This window comes from Quercus lobata, chromosome 7, assembly GCF_001633185.2.
Source record: "Quercus lobata isolate SW786 chromosome 7, ValleyOak3.0 Primary Assembly, whole genome shotgun sequence".
Classification (NCBI taxonomy): Eukaryota; Viridiplantae; Streptophyta; class Magnoliopsida; order Fagales; family Fagaceae; genus Quercus; species Quercus lobata.
In genome coordinates, this window is record NC_044910.1 from 38,570,571 (window position 1) to 38,585,570 (window position 15,000).

Here is a 15,000-nt window from a genome sequence, read left to right on the forward strand (position 1 = left end):
CTTTGGACAGAACCAAGGTCTTGCATGGTCCTCGGACTCAAACCTATGGGAAAACCAAGCACAAGAGATCAAAATCAAAAGTTTTGGACAGAACCAAGGTCTTGCATGGTCCACGGACTCAAGCCTGTGGGGAAACCAAACACAAAAAACAAATCTCGTAAGCTTTGGACAGAACCAAGGTCTTGCATGGTCCTCGGACTCAAACCTATGGGGAAACCAAGTACAAGAGATGAAAATCAAAAGTTTTGGACAGAACCAAGGCCTTGCATGGTCCACGGACTCAAGCCTGTGGGGAAACCAAACACAAAAAATAAATCTCGTAAGTTTTGGACAGAACCAAGGTCTTGCATGGTCCTCGGACTCAAACCTATGGGGAAACCAAGTACAAGAGATGAAAATCAAAAGCTTTGGACAGAACCAAGGTCTTGCATGGTCCACGGACTCAAGCCTGTGGGGAAACCAAGCACAAAAAACAAATTTCGTGTAAGTTTGGACAGAACCAAGGTCTTGGCTGTGTCCTCGGCCTCAAACCTATGGGGAAACCAAGTACAAGAGATGAAAATCAAAAGTTTTGCGACAGAAACCCAAGGCCTTCATGGTCCACGGACTCAAGCCTGTGGGAAACCAAACACAAAAACAATCTCGTAAGCTTTGGACAGAACAAGTCTTGCATGGTCCTCGGACCAAACCTATGGGCGAAACCAAGTACAGAGATGAAAATCAAAATTTTGGACGACCAAGGCCTTTGCATGGTCCACGGACTCCAGCCTGTGGGAAACCAAACACAAAAAATTAAATCTCGTAAGTTTTGGACAGAAACCAAGGTCTTGCATAGGTCCTCGGGAAAAAAAACCTCAAACCTATGGGGAAACCAAGTACAAGAGTGAAAATTCAAAAGCTTTGGACAGAACCAAGGTCTTTTGCAGGTCTCGGCTCAAGCCTGTGGGGGAAACAAGCACAAAAAACAAATCTCACAAGCTTGGACAGAACCAAGGTCTTGCATGGTCCTCGGACTCAAACCTATGGGGAAACCAAGTACAAGAGATGAAAATCAAAAGTTTTGGACAGAATCAAGGTCTTGCATGGTCCACGGACTCAAGCCTGTGGGGAAACCAAGCACAAAAAACAAATCTCACAAGCTTTGACAGAACCAAGGTCTTGCATGGTCCTCGGACTCAAGCCTGTGGGGAAACCAAGCACAAAAAACAAATCTCACAAGTTTTGGACAGAACCAAGGTCTTGCATGGTCTTCGGACTCAAACCTATGGGGAAACCAAGTACAAGAGATAAATATCACAAGTTTTGGACAGAACCAAGGTCTTGTATGGTCCTCGGACTCAAACCTATGGGAAAACCAACTACTCGTAAGGAAAAACTACATTACGTAGAATTTGGATTCATCTGAGGAAAACTCTCCACTCGCCATTGGGTCAGTTCCCAAATTGCGGGGATTCGCAAGTCTGTTCTTAGATCTACAGCACCAAGGGAATCGATGCGACGTAGGGCAATACGTCACCTGAGAAACGATTTGAGTTCTTTACCCTCCGTCAACTCCTCGGACGGTACTCTCATACTTATTACAGAATATTCAATTGTTATTTTTGCTAGTTTCCTGAGTTAAACTTGCTATGAATTATCGCCGTAATGTTTGGTAGTGTTGGTACATTAGAATTGATTGGATTATGTTTCAAAACTTCCTGCTCTAAGTATCATTGAAGAAACAAACACAGGGAGCACACCCTTCCACAAAATAATGTTGCAAAAAGAGTAGTATTCAAAATAAGTAGGCAAAAATTTCCTTTTTTATTAAAACAAAGAAACAGTACAACATACAACAAAAAGCTGAAATCAACTTGTGATAAAACTTGCTACATGATAGAAAGGAAAGTTACAAGAAAGCAAGAGAAGGCCGAGGAGGTAGCACAGACGAGAGGTTGGCTACTGCTTCGAGGCCTTGTCCCTTCCCCCATGCTTTCGCATGCCCATAGCTCCGGCAGCAAAGGAGCCCAACTTGAGCCTCACGCCGCAGTGGGGAGGATGCAGGTAGCACAGAGGAGAGGTTGGCTACTGCCTCAAGACCTCGTTTCATCCTCAACGCTTTCACGTGCCCGAAACTCAGGCAGCAAAAGAACCTGACCTCAGGCTAACACCATCTACAAAGAAGATGCAGGGAGCCGGAAGTTGGGAAGCCCCCGCAGAAATTTGCCGGCTACAAGGTAGACAGTGCTGATGGTGGAAATTCCTTCTTCGGACATACCAAAAATCTGGCATGACCAGAACCTGCTTCGGATTTTGACTAAAAGCGTGGGAAACACCCTCTCCCCTCTGTCATAAGGGAATATGTCTTTGAATCTATGCCTTCGTTGCCCGTATATCACTCTTCTGAGCCTGAGGAGAACGTGGCGCCTTTGCGGCGGAGAGAGTTTTTCTTCCCCGACCCTTGTCTCAAACATGACTTACTGCGGGAGGAAGCTGAAGGAGGAGACTAAGGAGCTGGTGCCTAGGCAAAGAAACTTGCTCTCTTATTTATTTGAGGAGATAGGGTGGTGGCATTTAATTAGCGCAACTTCCCAAGGAACGCTACAGACAAAACGTCTCCAGCTCGACTTCCAACAAACCTCTGCAACGACAAGACTAAAGGAGCCTCGTGGAGGTGCACCTCGAACATCGGGACACCCAAAAGCACCGCGTGGCCAAAGACTATGGAAATATCTCCTGATCTGTGGGCCTAGTAAATTCGCGGCCCATGCCCTTGCTACATGATGGCCCACGGACTACGGCCCACGCCGGGTAATAACTAATGCCGAGGACAACCTCCTGCCCGGCCGCGTACGGGATACCTAAGGAGAGGGAATAAAACAGAACCAAGGCCTTGCATGGTCCTCGGACTCAAGCCTATGGGGAAACCAAGTATAAAACTATTATTATTACAAGTTATGGACTGAACCAAGGCCTTGCATGGTCCTCGGACTCAAGCCTATGGGGAAACCAAGTATAAAACTATTATTATTACAAGTTATGGACTGAACCAAGGCCTTGCATGGTCCTCGGACTCAAGCCTATGGGGAAACCAAGTATAAAACTATTATTATTACAAGTTATGGACTGAACCAAGGCCTTGCATGGTCCTCGAACTCAAGCCTATGGGGAAACCAAGTATAAAAATTATTATTATTACGAGTTTTGGATGGAATCAAGGCCTTGTATGGTCCTCGGATCCAAACACGGCATCAAGCCTCCAGTTCTCTCCTCGGCCAGCATGGGTAATCATTATTTTTCACTGGTCGGCCTTATTGGGCCAAACACTTATATTAGAGTTATGACAACATCTTTTTATTATCAAGTATTTTGGTCTTAGTTGTCATCGGTTTAGACACTTTCTCATTGAGTCGAGCAGCATTTACCAATATACAAAAACATAAACGGAATATGCAAAATGAAATAATAAACACTTTTATTAATATAAGAGATTATTACAATGTACAAAAAAGGGCTCAAACAAGCCTATACAAAAGGAGGACTGCTGAAGCAACGATAACATTCGCAGTACAGAGAAGTAAGCAGTCAGGCTTCTTTTAAACTCATCTTCAAGGTCTCTTCAGTCTCTGCCTCAATATTGCTCATATCATGATAAGAACCTTCTTCGGAAAAGGATGAAGAACAAGGAAGAAGAATTGAAGGAGAAGGAAATAGTAAGGAAGAAATCAATGAAGAAGATGGAGGAGATGGATGAGGAAGATGGAGGACATGAGTAAAGAAGGAAGAGAAGAAGAGAGAAGAGATGAAAAGAAAGAAAAGGAGCAAAAGAGGGAAAAGAGAAGGCACCAAGGCGGAACTGGTGCTGGAAAGACTATAAGAGGAAGGTGGAGGAGGGCACCAAGGAGCAAAAGAGGGAGAAGCAGAAGCACTTAGCCCCTGCCTCAGCCCTGACTCCTAACACGTTGGTGCCATATTAGGTACGCTCGTGAGGAGCCGGGTGGTGCTGATATTGGGTATTCTCGACTCAGTCACGCCAAGAGTTCGGCGTGGTGAGCCCCTGCTTCGGATTTTGGCTAAAAGGGAGGCGGGACGGATCTTAAGTCTGCGCCACCCTTGCCCTGATTGAGCCATTTCAAGCTTTATCAGAATATGGTGTCTAGAGGAGGGGCATGATTTCTTCATCATTTGTTGCGATCTCAGAAGAATAGAAGGGAGTTAGTACGAAAGTGATGGCCTCCTGCTTGCCTTCTTATAGGAAGAGCAGAACGGATGGCATTAAATGCATTCAACCTTCCCAAAGAATCTGAAGAAAAAAGAGGCGTCCGTTCCACTTCTCCACCTTATCAAATGAGCCGCCGGATATAAATGAGCCTCGTTAAGGGGATTCATTAAGGGCGCGTCTGGGACATCTAAGCGGCAGGAGTAGATTCCGAGCGGATTAAAAGGAATCCCTCAAAAACCGCCTAACTTCCTGGGAAACCGCTCACATAAATGCGGGATCAAGCTAAATGGGCCATATTAAGGGCCCGGGTTTGCCAAAACCCTCCTTTCCAATCCGGAATTCGGATAGAAGGGTTTTGAGGGGCTATTGTGGGGCCCAACAATTCGTGGACCAGGCCCATTTGCCCTTAGAGAGTCCGAGGGCCCAATCCGAGGAGAACTGTGGCCCAAGCTCCATGACGCAGAGCACAGACCAATTTTGGGAGGCAGCCGAGGACAGTCTAGTCCTCGGCAGGCCCATAATCCGCCCAGAATAAAGGGATAAATTTGTAAGGAAATCCAAAATACCTTGGGGCGATTACCCTAAATACCCTTCTGGATAAGGCCCAATGCCTGACAGAACCGTACTCTGCAGCTTTATCAAGTCATCCCCAACAATTCCGGGATTAGACTGATGGGACCAATGTCAGTATTTGTAAAGACTGACCCTACACGTGGACGAAGGACATCGAATGCACGCTAGTATAAAAGGAGAAGTAAGTGAATCCAGTGGGAGGAGGGAGAAAAAAGAAAGACTTCATGAATAAGATCGCCGGAACGATCCATGCACAGAACAGAGAAGGTCCTCCGTTGGACAGCCGAAAAGGACACAAGGGTCCTCGGATCAAGTCCGAGGAGCCCATTCTCAGAAGTGGCAGCATGGCGGGGCTTTAAACGTTTAGGCCCAGTCCATTTTCCACAGGGATCTTTCTGAAATCCAGACCGGACCATCGCCCCGTGACCAAGCCCAAGCTTTTCAAGCCCACTCTCTACAAATCGTATTGTGAGGGATCTCTCCCGCGTGAACCCAAAAATGTCACTGGGCCGCGCAGGAATCGTGTCCTTACAATGCACTTATGCACTGTTTACGGATCCCACAAACTTCACTTTTCATTCACTTTTTCATTAAAAATAGATCTCACGATACTATTCACACATTTAAAAATTATTTTATTATAGTGTTTTTAATTTTCAGTAAAAATAAATTGTATCCAAATAGACTATTAATTTAAATTTCAATTCACCCTCTCCTCAATGAGCTCAACTAACTTTCACTTCACCTCCTCAACTCAAGAGGGTTGTTATCAACTAGTTTTTGTTTAATAATATATTCACCACTTAACTACCGAGATACTCTCTGGCCATGTCGGGATAAACAAAGAGAATCCTATGAAAAATGATTTGTCGGAGAACATGATGTCGGAAGTAATTTTAATTTTCACTACGACAATACCTAGGCCTTGACCGGTTGACCCAACTAAACTTGTGCTAGTTGTTGCTACTCCAATTCCAATCCGACACAACTTGATTTTATGCACCTGAAAGTCCAAGTTTCACTTAATATGCCCATGTAAAAACTCACACACCCATGTTATTGCACCAGTGGGATTGATTTGATTGAACCTGTTAGTTGCCCATTTGCATTTAATAGATTATAAGATGTTTTTGAAAAAAATATTAGACCATTGGCTACCTAAACAAATATATGTTCATGACATAACCCGACTTGAACCTAAATAGGGGTTAAATTTATTGATATATAACTTGTTTCCAATTTATTTAACTTATGTACTATTTGATTCTAAAAAAAAAATGAAAAAAAAAAGAAGAAGAAACTTATTTATTATTAAAATTTTTTTTTTTCCTAACTGTCATATGTCACTATTGGTGCAGCACTAGACCTAATTTTTACCATGCTATACTTCGTAAGCTCTACTTTTATTTTTGATAATTACAACGGGAAATGAAGATTTGACTCCTGTATTTGAATGACTTAAAGTTGTTTGATAATTACATCAGGAAATGATTATTTGAATCATGTGACTTAAAGTTGAGGATTTAACAAACGTGTAAAGTATAAAAAATTTCTTTTCCCAGTTAGTCATGCTTTGTCATTTTCTCTAAAGAAAAAAAAGAGGCATGCTTTGTGTTTAAAACATTATTATCAACTAGGCCCAAATTGCGTTTTAAAAAAGAATAGCTATTAGCTAGGCCGGAAAGATGGGGGGTCCTTATCCTTGAGCAAGAGACACCTGACTCTTTTGTCTTGGTTCAATTCTGTGAAACTTCCCATTCGAAGCAAGGATAGGTGTGGGCCTAAAAGTAAGGGCTATAGCTATGCCTTTTGTCAATTATTGAACTCAAAAGCTCCGAAATAATCTTTTAGAAACGTGGTCCACGTTCAATTTTCAATCTGGCTTGATATGGACATATGACTCAACCTACTCCTTGATATGTAATGTCGGTGTGAAGGACAAAAATTAGTGATGGATTTCATTCAACTGTGATTTATAAAACTATTTTTGTGAATTATTTACACTAAAATTACACATGAATGGTCTCTTTTAATTGCGTAAGTTGAGGAAGATAACTCTAACCCAATTAGGAACTAAACTCATTTTTGGAGTATGCAAGAGTATTTGGGTTAAATTGTATATATGATCCTCAACCTTACACTTTTGTTAAATCAACCCCATTCTTCATTCTTTTCGTCAGGTCAATATTTTGCACTACCTTGTTTGAAACAATTAAAAACGTAGGGACTAAAGTGAAATATTTTAAGTATAAATACCATTTTGAAACAAAAGTTAAAAGTTGGGTATCAAATATGCAACTTAACCTTTTTGTTTTTAGGGCATAAAAAAAAAAAAATTCACAAGCTTTCCTTACAAGTTACAATGTTAATAAGATTTGAATTTTTTGTTTTGTATAGTGCTGCTCTAAAGCTGGCTAGATATGAAACTTTTTTTGATGTTCAGATATTGAGATTATGAATCATAACCTTATCACTGATCTGGTAATAATGTAGTTCATCAAGTATTAAGCCTAATTGGTTGAATGGGATAGTCATAGATGACACTGGTCCTTCATATGCTATTTGAATTTTCACACACCCAGATGCTTGATATATGCTCTTTAGTTCTGGAAAACATTTGTGACATGATATCTTACATTTTCTATGTGAATTTGTTAAAAAGCAATGGCAATAGACAATTTGAAATTACTACTTTTTACTACTCAGGCCAACAGTGTTAGTGTTCAGTTAATTAGGCTATATCTTTGAGTTCCAAGTTACCCATTGTTGATCAATGACCTTGCCATTTTTACTCTAATTTTGAAGGGCTGCAAGTCCAGAGGAATTAAACTATGTGCAGCCTTGGCAGCAGCTGGATTGATTGCAGCTTATTCCTCTAAAAAACTTCCTGATCATCAGAGAGAGAAGTATGCTGTCGTAACTCTTATAGACTGCCGTTCAATTCTTGATCCAGTGCTTTCCAGTTACCATATAGGTAAATCTTGTTTCCTAAGCATCTAAATCCCATGCGCTTTACAAATGTATGAGGGGTTATCATCTGGTTTTTGTGCTTTTCAAGACTTGGCTCAACCTGAATATGTATCTATTGATGCGGAAAAAGGGAAGAGACAATTCAAGTTCAGTCTTAGATGTCCACAGTTGAAAGCTCTGAGAAATGATATCTTTACTAAAAAACTTTTGGTGTTGCTCTCTTACTCAACATGTGTACAATGATGACAATCTTATTTGTAAAATACAGGATTCTACCACTCTGCCATCACGAATACACATGACATATCTGCAGAAGAACAGTTATGGGAGCTGGCAAATAGATGCTACACGTCCTTTGCAAATGCTAAGAACTCCAACAAGCATTTTTCTGACATGTCTGACCTGAACTTCCTCATGTGTAAGGCCATTGAGAATCCCACTTTGACCCCATCATCATCCATGAGAACTGCCCTCGTTTCGGTGTTTGAGGACCCCATTGAAGATTTTAGTAAAATCCATCAGCAGCTCGGTATTGAGGATTATGTGGGATGTGCTTCAGCCCATGGTGTAGGTCCATCCATCGCCATATTCGACACAATCCGAAATGGTGGTTTGGATTGTACATGTGTGTATCCATCTCCCCTGCATTCGAGGGAGCAGATGCAAGGGCTAATTGATGATATGAGGAGAATTCTTGTGGATGCTTGTAACCAGTTGGGGAGTGAGAGCTAGAAGCCTTAATTCTTTCTGTTTTGAGCTTGATCTTCTCTTATGAGCTTGTTGCCACTGGCTAGCCCATTATTGTTATTCAAATCTGTGTGTTTTCCAGTATGCGGTCTCTGCAATTAGTTTGAGCCTTAAAAAAATAATTTTCTACTGTTCAATAGAAGCTATGGTTAACAAAAGACAAGTTAAAAACATGCTTAATGCTTAACTATGTCTTACAAGTTCCTAAAAGTCCTGTTGTTCAACTGACATTTCTTATTAGTTTCCATAGAGAGATCTAACGTTCAAATTCATAGTCTCCTATTGTAACTATTAAATTATCAAAATAAATAAACAAATAAAAATATTCTACCCTTTTAAAAATGAAAGGTTTATACTAAGATTGTGTTTGGCATTGGTTTAAAAAGTAAGCATTTTTTACTATGTAGCTTATTTTTGCTATTATTTAGTTTATTTTTGCTATTATTCATAGGTCTCACTGCATTTTTTAGTACTATTCATGGATTTTATTGTACTATTTCAGCTAACTTTCAGTTTTATCTACAGTACTTTCAGTAAAAAGTTTTCAATTTCAGCTAAATAAATTTTTGCTATTATTCATTGGTCTCACTGCATTTTTAGTACTATTCATGAATTTCATTGTGCTATTTCAGCTATTTTTCAGTTTTATTTACAGTATTTTCAATAAAAAGTTTTCAATTTAAGCTAAATAAATGGTTCTCAAACAGGCTTTCAAGATTAAATCCCAAAGCTTTGTAATCCACAATGTCATTTTCCTAAACCTCTAACCCAATTATTTTTGTCAATTAGTTATTAGATAAAGCAATATTTTATTTTTGGGCCTTTATAGTCTATTACACTTCATTTGGCATTTGGGCCTTTTGAACATTGATGTGGCATGTGGGCTTTTTTTTTGGGTCCTCGTTTTTTAATCCATAAAACTGGTAATAACTAGCTATTCGGGCAATTTTATTATCTAGATCTCGATCTTAATCCAATCCTATAAACTTATAATTGTTAATATGATCTGAGTTGTTTTAGCGATTTCAACTGTAAAAGCGTAAGATTTTACAATGATTTTAACAATAATTTTTTCCCCATCAAACCAACAGTCATTGCCTAATAGGCTTTAATTTGTATACCTCGAAGTCCAATCAAAATCTGCTGTCTCATACAATCATGATTAGTAGCACTAAAATAGGCCCTAATTAAGCTTTTGTCTCTTTCTTTCTCAATCTTGTTATTATGTTCCCAAGGATTCACAAATTTACAAAAAGTTCTAGGGACATCAAAAAATTTCACAAGGATTTTCTTATAACTATTGTTGCGGCATGTTGTAATTGAATAATAATAATAATAAAATAAATTACAAATTACACCCCCGAAGTATAGGATTAACTAGATTTTACACCTCAAAGTTTCACAAACTTGATTTTATACCCCGAAATTTGGTTTTGTTAGCAATTCACTTCCATGGTTAGTTTCTGCTGTTAAGTGACACATCATCATATTGGTGTGTTTTATTTTTGCCAAATAAACCTCAAAACTACATCGTTTTAGTAATGACCAAGCTGGCACAATCAAAACTACATAGTTTCAGGCCTAAACGTAAAACATAATACTATAGCTTAAACGAAAACGTTCAAGACAAAAAAAAAAAAAAAAAAAAAAAAAAAAAAAAAAAAATAGAAACCACAACCCCACAATCTGTCTAACCAGCTTAGTCCTGGACAGAGAAATTAAGAATGCCATTGAGAAAAGCTTAATAGCCCGTGAAGAGAATTGTCCCACTTCCTCTTTCAAGCATGCTCGAAAGAACCTAATTCCAAATTTATGGTTACCAAAAAAAAAAAATTCAAATTTTTACAAATTAATCAAATCAATTTTATACCCAAGAAATTATTGTGAACACAGCAAGAGTAAGGAAAGAATCAGTTAAAAAGTGTTTGGTTTCTGACAACATATATTAATGAAATGAAAATTAAGGTTGAAAGTCAGTATAATAACATAGGAATTGAAGATGATTATAGTACTAGTTTATGGCTAGTATATGATGATACCTGTTGGGCGCAGTGGAAGGCACCAACGAAAGAGACAAGAAGGGACTTCTGAAAGGAGTCAATTAGAATGTTAGAGAAGTTGGTGGGTTGTCAATTCATATTAATATTAGAGTAACCATTGTTGCATTATACACCACAGGATTTGCCTGGGTTCACACAGCCGACGGTTTGCAGACAGATTGTGGGTTATGGTTATGGTTTTTGTTTTTTTATTAAACGTTGTCGTTTAAGCCAGAGTAATGTGTTTTAGATTTAGGCTTGAAATTTCCTCTCAAAAAAAAAAAAAAAAAAAAAAATTTAGGCCTGAAACTTTCTCACAAAAAAAAAAAAAGGTTTAGGCCTGAAACTTCGTAGTTTTGATTGTGCCAGCTCTTCACTTGGTCATCACTAAAATGATGTAGTTTTGGGACTGATTTGGCAAAAATATAATACATCAGCATGATGATGTGTCACTTAATAGCAAAAACTAATCGTGGGGGGTGAATTACTAACAGAATCAAACTTCAGGGTGTAAATCAAGTTTCTGAAATTTTGGGGTGTAAAATCTAATCAACCTCAAACTTTAAGGGTGTAATTTGCAATTTACTTTAATAATAATCAATTATGTTTGTGTATCAACCTGCCCTAAACATGTAACCCACTTCGTCCTGCACTAACCTACACAAATATGATATCGATCTCCAAGTGGTTTGGGTGAGGTACAACTATTAAAACAAAGACAAAACTTAGGTACAGTATCTTAGGTGCTGTTCCTTGGGTTTATCTCTTAAGATTCAACTATGTGGCTACTTAACTAGAAAATAAACTTCCATCATATGAGAAAAAATCCACATGACAGAATCTTAAAAGGGGAACCTAAGAAACAACACCTAAATACTGTATTTAAGTCTTGTTCTTAAAACAAAGGGCCATATTGGGTGGCAAGTTGATTTTTTTTTTTTTTAATGAATTGCTAAGACCTAACCCAACCGTATATATAGTCACATACACAAATGTCTCTTTAATCTTTATCTAATATCAATTTTAAATTTGTTTTTGTGGTTAACTCTATGATTTAAACATATTAATATGAAAATAAGTGATACTTTCCAGATATATTCATAAGCATGTATAGTGGCATGAATATGCCCTCACAATACGAGCAGCTTTATCTGTTGAAACTAATGTTTGGGTAGAAGAGTTACCTATTAATTTGGATGATGTATTCTAATTTGATTTAATTCATCAATAAAAGTACTTACATTTCTTAAAAAAAAAAAAAAAAAAAAAAAAAACTTTTTCTTGGGGAAAAAAAATTGAAAACACTCATAACTTAAAACATGTGTACTTTGATTATATGGGAAAATTGGTCGCTTCTTATGATTTCCTTCGTTGGTTTACGAAGAAATACAATTTCTTAAAATAATCAGTAAAAGGTAAAATAATAGGTAAAATAATATTTGAGTTTTGTATCAGTACAGTACTAATTTTCAACCACCAATTTTCAACCCACCCTCTGTTTTTGAAGGTTGTGGGGTTTGGAATTTTTCCAACCCGATCATGGCGGATTTGTTGAAAATTTTTCCCCTCAAGCCATCCAATCAGTATTTGATCTTTGTGAAAGTATAGTCTTGCATGAACACAAAACATTGTGAAAAGAGCGGTCATGTCACATGTCAGACAGGCAGAGGCAATTGGGCAGGGCCAGCGCAAGCCCAACCACAGTCCTGTGTGAGACTAACAAGGAACCTGCCTTATCATAAGACTACTGTGACCAGCCGATTATATGAGCTGTGTTTAACAGTTAGCCGATCATGCAGTTGAAAATGGAGGACATTGGTAACAATCGGCTAGAGAACCTGACCGGCAGTGCAAGCACCGTGACAAAAAGATGCATATAACTGCATGGTTGAGCGGGTTAGAGCACAGGATATCAATTGGTGTCCGTTCCTAATGATTATTTTTTATCATCATATCAGGACACTAATTGGCCGTTGTTGTAGGCGGAGATTGAACCTCAGACTTCTTATTTAACAATAAGAGATTTTACAGTCAAATTAGATGCGTATAACTGCTTTCAATCATGATTGAAAGCTGTAATTCCTATGATTCATCACTAGGGGTCTGAGAAATTTTGGAAGAGCTAACTGAGGTGTATATTGTATGATACATGTTGTAGTATTACATCCATTGAATCACAAGCACCTATTAGAGATACTTGCAGTGCCCAGTTGAGCACTTATACATTGGTTGAAACAGCCTCTCTCTTTATATGATCTATCTTCTACAATCTAATCAAACAAACTCCTCAACAAGTTTCCCAAAGTCAAACTTCCCATTGCTGCATTCTACAGCATTTAAAACTTCTTGGAAAGTCGAGACAGTGCATGGAACCACTAGTCCAGTGCTTTGCTCAAACCCAAACTCATTGCATGACTTCTCCAATAGCATCTTGAAAAGTGGGTGATTGAGAAAGCTGGTTTGCACCACAAACCTCTGGCGCTCCTCTCCTACATATACTGCAAAGAACCCAGTTGGGGTTGTGGAAGAATCTGGAGAACCTTCCCAACATTCCTTGAGCAAATATTCTTCATGTGATGCCTCTTGAACTTGATGATCAACTCCACCTATAACCTTTACCTTCTTAGCTAGCTTCCTGAAGGACACTATTTTCTTGCCCAGCATTTTTCTCTATTTATTGTACACTTCAATGAGAGAGAGAGAGAGAGCAAGAGGGTGGAGAAAATTGAGTTCAAAGAGAGAGCTAATGAGGAAGTACTAGTAGTTTCATGACTTGGGAGCAGTGAGAAATGGTGGGTGAGGGAGGCTTTTTATTTGTAATGTGTGCACGGCAGGAATGTCATTTGAAAAAGTCATATTTTGACCCTGAAAAATTTTGGAATCTATTATTATGGTTTTTCTTTTTTCTTTATATTATCAAAACCGTTTTCATAACAGTTTAAGAGCAATTAAGAATCTCAGTTTAGACTTTAAACAATGAAAAATCATTGATGGGATGGCACTACATTGCATATAATAAGGCTTTATATTCCACATTTGTTGGTGATATGTTGTTGGGTGGCCTGAGAATCAATCAAGGTCGTATAAGTTCTGCTTCTAATTGAAGTTGATAAAGTGGTGGTTGTTCTTACATGGCATGTAAAATTGGCAAGATCCATTAATAAAAATGAAGGAACTAATGATTAATTTGCTGAAGAATCTATTCTGTTTGACTCAAATGCCAACCACTGATTGTTACTCTGGTGCTTTAATTGAATGTTAATTAAAACCAACCATTTGTACCTTATGCCTAGCTACCTAGCTAGAACCTCCTTTGTCTGATTGAGTTCAGAGAATTGGAATCCTAAAAATCACTCTCACTCACTAAAGAAAAGAAAGAACCAATGCCTCCTTCAGTCTTATTTTGTTTAGAACTAAATTGTGTAAAAATATAATTTTAAAAAGTTGTAATTTTTTGTAAAATCAAAAAGGTAAAAGGGGGCGATTAGAGTTCCTTATCTAAACGTTATCATAGTAGCATCATACTCGTTGGATTTGAGTCAGCAAGCAGAAGAACTGATAAGCCATGAGTATTAACCAAACATGTATTTTAATCAAAATATCATTATTAGACTTAGGTGAAAAACATGCTTGACCAAAGTTAACCAAACACGGAACACAAAAAGGTGGGGATGGGAAATTATTTTATTTTAGGAGCCATATGAAGAAAGAGAATTGTGGGTGGCATGAATGCATACATGTTAAACTGAAGCTGAGATTATTGTCATTAATTTATTAAGGTATATTCCATAAGAATATTAGTTATTAAAATTAAAAAAAAAAAATAAAATGCAAAACACTCAAACGTGCAAGGGGGAAAGTCCTTAGAAACCAGTGAGTGATAAGGTGGGCCGGCCCAATGGAATAAGCACTAAACAACGAGACACATTATTTGACTTGTAGAGTCATCGCCAGCGACAAAAACTTCCACACGGCCTATCGATCAGCATCCCCTTGTACTTGAAAGTGTACCCACATTGGAAAGTTTTATATGTATTAAGTACTTCCACTTGCAATGAAACCAAAAAAATAGAGACAAAAAATCTACTTCCAAGTTTTCAACTAATGTGCAATTTTCATTTACTTTCCTAATTGAGGGGACATTTTCTTTACGTGCCATTTGGTTTCCTTTTACCTAGACTTTTCTTGCAAAATAATCTAAAAAGTATATTCCTATTTATGTTTGACCTAGTACGTAAAAATAAAAATAAAACTAAAATTCAGTTAACATTCTTGAGTTTTGAACTAATGCTAGTTATATATAAAGCTTTTTAAAATTGATGAATTTGGTCCCTAATCATTGTAAGAGAGGGGAAAAAAAAAAGTAATGGCTTAGGGCTCAGATGAATAGGGATCAAATTGGTTAGTTTTGAAAAATCTTGAATATGCTAGCCAAAACTCCATGGGTGTTAACTGTTTTTCACTATAAAA

The 15,000-nt window shown here is 38.1% G+C and overlaps 2 protein-coding genes across 2 annotated transcripts in view; one reads left to right on the forward strand and one right to left on the reverse strand.

Annotated features, from left to right (window-relative positions):
- Window positions 1-8,575, forward strand: part of LOC115953503 — a 16,335-nt gene extending 7,760 nt beyond the window's left edge. Inside the window, exons 2-3 of the mRNA XM_031071189.1 lie at window positions 7,580-7,748; window positions 8,013-8,575. Of these exons, the coding sequence (XP_030927049.1) occupies window positions 7,580-7,748; window positions 8,013-8,476 (633 nt within the window). The 3' untranslated portion in view covers window positions 8,477-8,575. The remainder of the gene's footprint in view (window positions 1-7,579; window positions 7,749-8,012) is intronic.
- A 4,072-nt stretch (window positions 8,576-12,647) lies between these two features.
- Window positions 12,648-13,295, reverse strand: LOC115952287 (auxin-responsive protein SAUR15). Its single transcript, XM_031069389.1, has one exon. It carries the CDS (start codon window positions 13,192-13,194, stop codon window positions 12,805-12,807), a length of 390 nt encoding a protein of 129 aa, XP_030925249.1. The 5' UTR covers window positions 13,195-13,295; the 3' UTR covers window positions 12,648-12,804.
- Window positions 13,296-15,000: the final 1,705 nt, after the last annotated feature.

Excerpts from the sequence above, each read along its gene's own strand:
- LOC115952287 (XM_031069389.1), bottom strand. The coding sequence starts at position 13,194 with ATGCTGGGCAAGAAAATAGTGTCCTTCAGGAAGCTAGCTAAGAAGGTA.